This window comes from Maniola hyperantus, chromosome 10, assembly GCF_902806685.2.
Source record: "Maniola hyperantus chromosome 10, iAphHyp1.2, whole genome shotgun sequence".
NCBI lineage: Eukaryota > Metazoa > Arthropoda > Insecta > Lepidoptera > Nymphalidae > Maniola > Maniola hyperantus.
The window spans coordinates 277346-287884 of record NC_048545.1 but is presented as its reverse complement, the minus strand read 5'-3'; the positions used below and the strand labels follow the sequence as shown (position 1 = coordinate 287884).

Sequence of the window (10539 nt, the reverse complement as noted above, 5' to 3'; positions counted from 1 at the left end):
TTATTTATGGACCAGCTGCAGTCTGCAACTCTCGGTGATACATACAACGTGCATATGGTGCATACAATCTACATGTGGGTTGTAAAGTCCTTTTTATTAACTCATTGTTTTCATGAAAGAAGTCCCGCGGTTTTTAACTAGCTTAGTGCATTTTAAAGATTGTTTACAATGCTATTATGTCACACGAGTACAGCGCTACGTCTGGGGGACTTCTTTCATGAAATGGACTTTACCTACAGCGTACAAGGTAGATTGTATATTGTACTTTATGCTATGGCATGACTATATAAGCAAAATGTAGGCTCAAAAAGACAAGAGCCCAGAGCCGTAAAACCAAAACTGCAAAAATGTCAAGTTGACACGATTTGAGTTTCCAACTCAGACAGCTGTCAGTGTCAAGTTCAAAACAAAATCAAATGAAAGTGAATAAGTTGAAAATAAAAACCAACTTGTATTTTTTCCACGTCACATTAAAAAACCAAATAAAAATATGTTGAAAAATTAAAGAAACTTGATACTGCTGCATGCATATTCATATGCTCCATTTAAAATTGAGATAATGGACGTAAGTACCTACTCAATTTAGATTTATAAGTTTTTATGAACGTAACAATTTCTACATGAATTCTAACTATTTTTTTTATTGTTTTAGGAAAGTAATATCCCCATAGATATCAATATAGGTAAGCTACAAGACTGGTTAGTCAGTCGACGCCACGTAAATAAAGAATGGCAGAAGAACGTCATAGCAGCGAGAGAAAAGATCAATAATGCCATCCAGGACATGCCAGCACACGAGGACATAGCTGCCCTACTATCTGGCAGTTACATCAACTATTTCCACTGTCTCAAAATTATAGAAATCCTGAAGGAAACCGAGGCAGACACTAAAAACTTGTTTGGGAGGTACGGGTCACAACGAATGAAAGACTGGCAAGATGTAGTGAGAAGTTACGAAAAAGATAACTTGTATTTGGCGGAGGCAGCTCAGATTTTCGTCAGGAATATCACTTATGAGATTCCAAGTTTAAAGAAGCAGATTGCAAAAGAAGAGCAGATGCAAATAGTAAGTTAAAATATTCTAATTAAACTACAATCTGACCTGACAACCTCCCTGGTGCAGTGGTGAGCTCTGTGGTCTTGGATTTGATTCCTGGCTGGAGGAATTTGGGGATGTATAATTTGTTAATTGTCTCTGGTCTGGCCTAGTTTATTTTATGGTGTTCTATGTTTTAGGAGTGTGAAAAGAAAGAGTCTGAGTATCTTAAAAGCCAGGCATCCAGCAAGTCTGAGTTCCAGAGCCTGTGCAAGCAGCTGGGCATCAAGGGAGACAGGATCAAACGGGAGCTGCTGGAGCGGCTGCAGGGCCTGCCCCACATATATGATAAGGTATGTGTGAGGATGTCTCATAACATTCGGCATATTCAGATTCATTTATTTTGCATTCTTATGGTGATAATTGTTATTGTAAAGAGACATGCGCCATATTAATATTTAAATTAATTGTTTAGTTTAAAACAGTCCGAAATAAAAGAGTTTGACTTGTACCAATCAACAGATTGTTGCAGTCCAGTAGTTTCAGCTGTGCTTTGATAGATCAGTCAGTCAGTCAGTCAGTCAGTCACCTTTCCTTTTATATATTTAGAAGGTTTCTTACAGATAGGCAAATCCCTAAGACCTCTGCAACCAGGAATAGAACTGTACTCGGCCTTCACAAAGTACATTCTCGGCGAGCAAGCCTCCGAGCTCCTGCCCCTCCTGCAGTATGTGGCAGAGCACGGCAACACCACCGTGTACCAGTGGAGCTACGGGGAGCCGCCGCTCACCGTTGAGCCCGACCCCATACATATTGAGCTGGAGGACGACCAGGCTGCTGGCGATCAGGTATGAAATGAAAATTCCTTGTTAAAAAGTAAGTCTTTTCACATTTGTGTGAAACCTGTATCTCAGGGTCCTGGAAGGTATGAATTAATGCATATTTAAAAGAAAGAAAAGAAAATGCTGACTGACTGACTGATCTATCAACGCACAGCTCAAACTACTGGACCGATCGGGCTAAAGTTTGACATGCAGATAGCTATTATGACGTAGATGCTAAGAAAAGATTTTTGAAAATCCAACTTCTGGAGGGGTAAAATAGGGGTCCGAAATTTGTGTAGTCAACGTGGACGAAGTCGCGAGCATAAGCTAGTGAAAACATATGAAGTAAATACGAAAATCGGAAAAATCACTTTCCGTGAAATATTGGTTCACTATCCCTATTATAAATGTGAAAGTGTGTTGGGTTGTCCTTCAATCACGTCGCAACGGAGCAACGGATCGACGTGATTTTTTGCATAGGTATAGTTTGAGACAGAGAGTGACATACGCTACTTTTTATCCCGGAAAATCAAAGAGTTCCCACGGGATTTTTATCTCAATCCTCGCGTACGAAGTCGCGGGCATCAGCTAGTGTGAAATAATTTAAATTAGATTATTCCTTGATGATGATTCCTATTGATCTCAAAATATCTCTTTCAGATCGACTTTGGCGAGAGCGTGGAAATAGAGTTTGGTGCAGTCGACGCGGCCGCAGAGATCGACTTCGGAGACGGGGACGCGGCCGCAGAGATCGACTGGGGGAACCTGGATGCTGCGGCTGATGAGGTACCGCCTACATTCTTTTTCTGAAAATACTTCACTTGTTAGTTATTTGTTACTATAATTTCTTTTTAACAAAATTTATACTTTTTGTTTAAAAATAAATCGGTATATATGACGTTTTGTCAGTCTCAACGACAGAGACAACACTTTACAAATCCGCTATCTCCTTCTAAAGGTCGATGTACATTATTTTCTGCCGCGTACTGTATATGTATAGTTTGTGTAGCGATGTAGTTTGCGTGTATATCAGGTCGCGGCGGTGGACATATCGGCGATCTCGCTGGACGAGAGCGGCATTGTGGTGGAGTCTGCCGGGGCCGCGGGGGGCGTGGCGCGCGGGAGGGAGGCGCTCACCGTGCTGGACTCCACCACCACCAGGAGTCAGTTCCTCGACCAGCTGCTGGAGGTAAGAGCATCTCCACTTTACTCCACTCCAATTTCAGGTTTACTTGTAAGAGGATACATAGTCAAATCTGATATTGTGTTTACAGCAAGGTAAACGCGTCCCAACTTAGGCGATAGTGATTGTGGCCAAGCGTTTGCCTATAATGAATAAAAAAAAGCAGAACCAAAAAATAATTTTAAGTGCATGCCGGTTTGCTCACGAATTGATTCCCTTCGTCAAAGGTTGCTTGGAGGAGATCGCTTCAGCGATAAGGCTGCTTTTGCATGCTACAACTTTTAGATTAAGGTCCTTGTATGCTTTTTTGATATGTTTAAAGAATAAATGAATAATTCCCAAAAGTTAGAGGTTTAAACCCCGGACCTCCTGAATAGGAGGCCAAATGTCTTAACCACTAGGTTATCATCGCTCGTTCACAGTTTTGCATTCATAATATTAGTATGTATCTACCTCTAGTTGGAGTCGTTCCTCAAGATGCGTCTGTACGAAACGAACGCGGCGAACGAGAGCCACACGTTCTCGCTCATCGAGCAGCTGCCGACCGAGAGCGCGGCGGCCCTTGCGGCCATGTTGGCGGCCGTGCAGGCGGCCACGTCGGCCATGTTGGCGCCCGAGATCACGCATCTGCACAACGTCAAGCACTCACCCAGGTACCGAGCCACACGTTCTCGCTCATCGAGTAGCTGGTGACGCCGAAAATTAAAATCAACAAACGTTGCGTAGATAGGTGCGTCATAGGTGGGGCATTGACCTCGAGTTTTGCATTCTATACATTGCGGGTTTGAAAAATACTAAATCACTAGAACTACAAGTACATATACGAGACACGGTTATTGCTATTGGATTGTGTTTAGGTAGTATAATAAGAGCGCTAAGTTTTCGCTAGCGTTCTAATTACACCTGCATATATATTCCTTATGTTATCCATTATTGTAACACCACACATAAATGACCCTATTGTTTTGTGGTCAGATACGTGGACGTGCTGTCGGCGCAGCTGCAGCAGAAGCTGTCCGTGTGCGACAAGCTGGCGCGGCTGGCGGCGCGCTCGGCGGCGCGCGGCCTCAGCGCGGCCGCCAGAGCCGCCGAGCTGCGGCCCTTGCTGGCGAGGATGATCGAGCGCACCAGGGAGCTGCAGGCTGACGTAACATACCGCACTCCACATTATATAATATAACGTAGATCTACGTTACAAAAACAAAACGGTACTTTATACAAGTTCCAAGTCGCTGGGACCTGAGCGAGACACCCGCTCGGAGGAAGGTCATTTGCGAATGAGAGAAAAGTACTATACAACAAGTTTCGGTCGAAATAGCATTTGTGAAAATGCGTCCCAAAAGAGGTGTTGAGACTCATTTGGGATGTTAAAAGAATCAAGTTTTGGTCGCATCAACTACTTTGTTTTTTTTTTTTTTTTTTTAAAGAATATTAGCCATGTTAAATGACTAATATTCCCCTTTCCTCTCCAATTAAGCGTCAGGCTTGTGCTAGGAGTAGGTACGACAATAGTGCAAAGGGCGGGGTTTGAACCGTCGACCTTTCGGTTTTCAGTCCACTCCTATACCGGTTGAGCTATTGAGGCTCTGAATTTATTTAATTCTTAATCCATACTAATATCATAAATGCGAAAGTGTGTCTGTCTGTCTGCTAGCCATTCACGGCCCATCCGTTCAACCGATTTTGACGAAAGGTACAGCGATAGCTTGCATCCCGGGGCAGGACCGTATAGGCTACTTTTTGCATGGGTATAGATAAAGACCAGTTAGGCTAACATGCGCACCACGAGAAAATTTATGCATTTGTCTATGCATTTACTCGTCTTATTTGTATGAAGAAACACGAGATAATGTGTAGACAAAATTTTCTCGCGGGGCGCATGTTAGGCCCTCTGGAGAATGACATAGGCTACTTTTTTCCCGGAAAATCAAAGAGTTCCCATGGGATTTAAAAAAACCTAATTCCACGCGGGCATCAGCTAGTATTATAAAAATTAGAGATATTCTTTAATGAATTACGAGATTGGTTCTCGTAATACGGAACCCTCGGTGTGCGAGACGTATGTATGTATGTATGTATGGGAGTGGCGAGGCGCCTGGCACACATTGATAGCTCGTTTGGTGCTCAATACGAGTGCGGTCGGGCGCAGCGCAACACCAATACTTTCTTGCATTACCTATTTTTCAAATTCCTTGGCACTACCGTCCGGCCTTAGTGTCATACTACATGACGTAGTTTCATATTAAATTGTGACTAGTGCGGTTCAGAAGCGGATTCCCGCAGCGGGAGAACCGCCCGTGTAGTAGACCCTTAACAATATCGTTTAGTTTAAAAAGACTCGACTGGCGCCTCGTTGTTTTAAAATCACTTGGCAAGTACTAGGCTTCGCCTCGTGAGTACTCTCTGCCGGCAATTGCTTTATTTCCGGCCTAGACAGTAATGTGCCATTATTTTCAGATCGAGAAGGAAATATCGAAGAAGTACAAAGGGCGGCCGGTCAACGTCATCGGCGGAGTCAAGTTCTTGTAGAACGACATACAACGTGAACATCCAGCAGGAGACGGAGGATACAATTGACAGAGTCACATATATTTTTTATCGGTATAAAATACATTTTATGATAAATCTGCTTGTGTTTCAATTAACTTCCTTGATATTTTTCCTAAGATTTCATCTTCGTGTATTTAGGATTTCTAAATTCTAAAGATTTTGTTGGTATTTCTCAAAATCCGTTCCTATTGGGGGTAGATGTCTGCTGATCCGCATTGCGCCAGCGTGGCGGACTATGACCTAAACCCTTCTCACTCTTACAGGAGACTCAGCTCAGTAGTGGGCTGATAATGGATTGATCATGATGATGTTATTAAAGAGATCCTACAATCCTCCTCATGATTCTCATACATGGCTACTTTTTATGCGAGAAAATTGACGAGTTCCTATTAAATTGTTAAAACCTAAATCCTTGTAGACGACGTTGCGAACATCAACTAGTATAAAGCTAATATCTTCAAAAGTAATGGTTAAGCTATTATTTGTAAAAAAACCGATATTTTCATCTCACAATAATTTAATCAACCCCAAACATAGGGGTAATAATAATAAAAATACGGGTAAGGGTAATAATAGAAGGGGTAGTAGTAATAATAATACGGGTACGTGTTGTTATATATGTAGCAAACTGCTGATACCGTGTCCTTTTGTCCATTTCTTCGCGATTTGATGCATTTCAGCTGCTGCGGGTTTTGACCCGAGGTGAGGTTCGCTTCGTCGAAAAGCAAAAGGGCGATGATTAAGATCCAAGAGGTGATCATTAGAAGCTTCATCTGAAACGTGGTAGGTATTAAGAACTTAAAGATATCTAAGTATTAATTGATTTTGAAACTTTATTGGCTTATGGTTTTAGAAGCGGACAGTATTTTTTTTAAATAAATAGGCATGCGCATGGCTAGTTTCACATCAAGGTAGGTGATGCGCGCTTGCCTCGAAGACGCCTATTTCTAACTGGTTCTTCTCGGTAGGAAAGGCATTCCGTAGGCATTCCAAAACAGTGGTAGATGCATCTGACGATTCAAAATTTTTATTTTGTTCATTTTTATTCGCTCTTCTTTTGAAGTTCCAAGGCGGAGGATTAAAAAAACCGGTCAAGTGCGAGTTGGATTCGCACACGAAGGGTTCCGTGCTTTTGTACAAGATTATGTAGGTTTTAATTTACATTGAGTATTATTTGTTGCTATATAGGTACCTAGCTGCATAAAAATAAACATTTGTGAAAATCTTGAACTCTACCTATTACGGTTCACGATTTAGCGCTCTGACAGACGGACGGACGGACGAACAGCGGAGACTAAGAGCGGGGGCACACGATGCGTTGCGGCGGCGGTGCGTCGTCTACATAGAAAATTAATATCTGTGGCATGTCACACGATGCGCACCGGACTTGCAACCACCGAGACGAGGCGGGGAGGGGTGAATGCGTTGCGACGTCGGAGCGGCACCGCTGTCCAACGCTGCTACGGCGTCGCTGCGACATAACAACGTTGCGGCGCGCGGCGCCACACCGCTTGTGTGCCCGCTGATACGGTGAAATCTTTGCGGTGCGGCGCTGCAACGCATCGTGTGCCCCAAGTCTTAGTAATAGGGTTCCGTTGCACCCTTCGGGGGCACGGGACCCAAAAATCAACCTGAAAACAGCGACATCGAATGAACTTACCTTCACTGTAAAAATATTTATTATTTAAATAGGTACAAAAATTACTACCTATGTAATTCGTACCTACTCAAAGTACAAGGCGTTTGTAATCCGCGCTTGAAGTATTTTATTTTTGTTTGAGAGATAAAGAAATTTTCTTGTACCTACAAATCAATTATCTGTTAATTTAAAGTGCATCGAATTGCGTGGAAATTAGTTATCTATAGTTACGTACCTACGTGTAGTTTTAAATTTTCCCCATTTTGTGAGTTTGTTGTGGGCTCTTCTCAGACCTGGGCGTGTTTGGAACCCTTGTAGCTTTAGTTTTAAGTTCGCGTACCTAATAATTATCACCACAAATATCTTACAAATCCAACAACCGACCATCAAAAAGTGTAATTTATTACCTATTTTGAATAAATTATTTGATTTTTTTGAATTTTATGCGATTCCGGCAACTAGGTAGTTACGACAGTAGGTAGTGTACCTACTTATTCCGATAAACTAACTGCGCCGCCGCCGACCATAAAAAAATAATTATTGAAATTATTGCATTAATCAATTTTTTTAGTTTTAATTTGTTAGTTTGAGTGACAGACCTAAATGGGTTTATTTATTTTCGAATATTAGGTATGTTTTTTTGATAAAAATAGAAAATGAAATCCTCTTAAAAATATTGTGTTACTTACCTATCTATTTGTTTCATAATAGAAATGATGAAATTAAAGTATTTAAAAAAAACTACAAGAATTTGAAATAAGATTGAAAAATTACCCTGCCCCTCTTGTTGGCAATTATTTATTGGCAACAAAATAATAATCCAATATCAGCACTCATATATTTTGAAATAAGGTTTAAGGTACAAGTTAAAGTTTGGTAGGCAGATATAGTCCGCGACAGGTTGAGATGGCAATCAGGGTATGAGGCGGGAGGACGCCCCGCACACCCGCACGTGACTCGCGCTCGCCCGCACCGGTTTAGCGCGGCGGCTGTGCGGCTGTGCGGGACGTTTGCTCCCCGATTGCCATCTGGACCTGTCACGTACTACACTTGCCTACCTCTGTCTTTTGAAAAATTAGAATAGGTATATAAAAGGAAACGCTGACTGATTGACTGACTGACTGTCTGACTGATCTATCAACACACAGCTCAAACTACTGGATGGATCGGGCTGGTCATGCAGATGGATATTATTATTTAGACATCCGCTTAGAAAGGATTTTTGTAATTTCAACCCCTAAGGGCCTAAAATAGGGTTTGAAATTTGTGTAGTTCACGCCGACGAAGTCGCGGGAAAAAGCTAGTTATAATAAAATAGGTAGGTATATAAGTGCGTTGAATTGCTTGGCAGGTTCAATTGTCTGGTTTTCCGTGTGAGCCTCACCGGTGGATTGGGTAGAGAGAGCCGTCAGCGTCAGCGTGATGGCCACTTCTCCGTCGTAAATCGTAATTACCAGCGGCAATCCTGCGGCCTGCACTTGTTGCCCATTCACATACACTCTGATTAAAACTGCTTATCCCTACACCTTTGTGGCTTTTAGGTTGTAACACGTCCCACCGTTATGTCCGGTAGAGACGTTCATTTTGAAGTAACTTTTCTCTCAATTGCTCGGAAATTGCGTCATTATTTAAAAAAAACTTCTTATTTTGCTTAAAAGGCTTTCAGTAGTGCCACACCGAGCACAATGCAATTCGCCAATGTCACAAAAAAATACTTCAATAGACGCACGCTAGCAATTTCCAACAATTTTGTTTAAAACACATTACTTAATTGTTTATTGTTTCCTCGCAAATGAGAAAAAAGTCTCAGAATATCAATTAACAGCCTCGTAACTCGTAGTTTAAATAATTTCCAATAATAAACTGCCGTAATAGTAGCTTATTCAACATGTAGGTACCTAGGTCATGGGCGCCGGAATAAATTCCAATCGTAACGAGGGATTGTACCTAACCTAGAGTAATTCCCGAGCGTAGCGGGGGTGTTGTATCTAGAATCCTGAGTGAAGCGCGGGGTTTACGAGCGCCCAAGACTGAGACTAAGTACCTATCTATTCCTATATTATGTGTTAAAGAGATAATCTCATAAAAACAAACTTAATAATCAGGTAGGTACCTATATATACCTAGGTATATATTTTATGGAAATAAAAAACTGCTGAAAGGCTTTTGTTTATTTTTGTTAAATACCATAAATAATTATTAATTATAATAGTACCTACCTAGGTTAACATTAATCATTATTTACATAGTCCTTAACATAATATTACGTTGTAATATAGGTATATACACAGTTACCAATACTTACTTATTTTCTTCTTAAATAAATAGGTACCTAGGCATTTTTTATTATCTAACTGGTAACTAATAAGTACATTTTTAGTGAAAAGGAGACAGGAATCAATGGCAAATTATACTGGCAAATAATTGTACACAACTGTTAAAATATATAGACATCGCGGCTAATTCCGTCCTAAACTAAACTAAAATGACACGTCTAAATCTATTGCTATACCTTTCATAATGTCGCTCACAGAAAAGGATAGCACTAGAATTAGACCTGGCAATAAGTTTAGTTTAGAGATTGTGTACAAGAGAATCGCCCTTATAAATCTACAATTATTATATAAAACCGGTTAAGTCCGAGTCCGACTCGCACACGAAGTGTTCTGTAACTATCGTACAACAAAATAACACTTTAATTTTTAAAGTGATAAATTTTTTTTACAAAAAAAATAAAAACCGACTTCGTTACACAAACACTAAAAATTGAAAAATAATTTAATTTATTACCGAATATATTATGTATACAAGAGTTAATATAGTTCCATTATAATACTTTTTGGTGCCGGTGCTAATTAGCTTTAGCTGCGCGAATCGTCTAGACTTCATATTTTTATGGGACTCCACAATGGCACCTCATTGGCACCGACCCCAAAAAATATTATTATGGAACTATATTAACTCTTGTATACATAATATATTCGGTAATAAATTAAATTATTTTTCAATTTTTAGTGTTTGTGTAACGAAGTCGGTTTTTATTTTTTTTGTAAAAAATTTTTATTTCACAATTTTTAGTGGCTCCATGGAATTATGCTATGCCTGGTTAAAAATCTACTGTTTACTAAGTTATTACACTGATCGCGAGCAATTTACTCTTATTCGTTGAGGAGTTCCAGTATCTATCTTCGAAGATGTTCATCAGATCTTCACCAAATTGAAATGGGACCAACTTTGAAGTATACCCTTTCAAACAAAAAAAGAATTTTCAAAATCGGTCCAGGCGTTTTCGAGTAATCGGGGAACA

General features: G+C 40.5%; 1 protein-coding gene across 2 annotated transcripts; it reads left to right on the top strand.

Annotated features, from left to right (window-relative positions):
* Nucleotides 1–373: 373 nt before the first annotated feature.
* On the top strand, nucleotides 374–5670 carry LOC117985853 (CDK5RAP3 protein homolog). 2 transcript variants are annotated; one of them, XM_069501270.1, is made up of 9 exons: nucleotides 374–565; nucleotides 653–1066; nucleotides 1237–1389; nucleotides 1660–1884; nucleotides 2521–2646; nucleotides 2878–3049; nucleotides 3503–3696; nucleotides 4019–4190; nucleotides 5501–5670. In XM_069501270.1, the coding sequence occupies exons 1-8, from the start codon at nucleotides 560–562 to the stop codon at nucleotides 4187–4189; spliced, it is 1461 nt and encodes a 486-aa protein (XP_069357371.1). In that variant the 5' UTR covers nucleotides 374–559; the 3' UTR covers nucleotide 4190; nucleotides 5501–5670. The 2 variants fall into 2 exon arrangements, with proteins under 2 accessions (XP_069357371.1, XP_034828533.1); XM_034972642.2 differs by having other exon boundaries at nucleotides 376–565; nucleotides 2894–3049.
* The last annotated feature ends 4869 nt before the right edge of the window (nucleotides 5671–10539 follow it).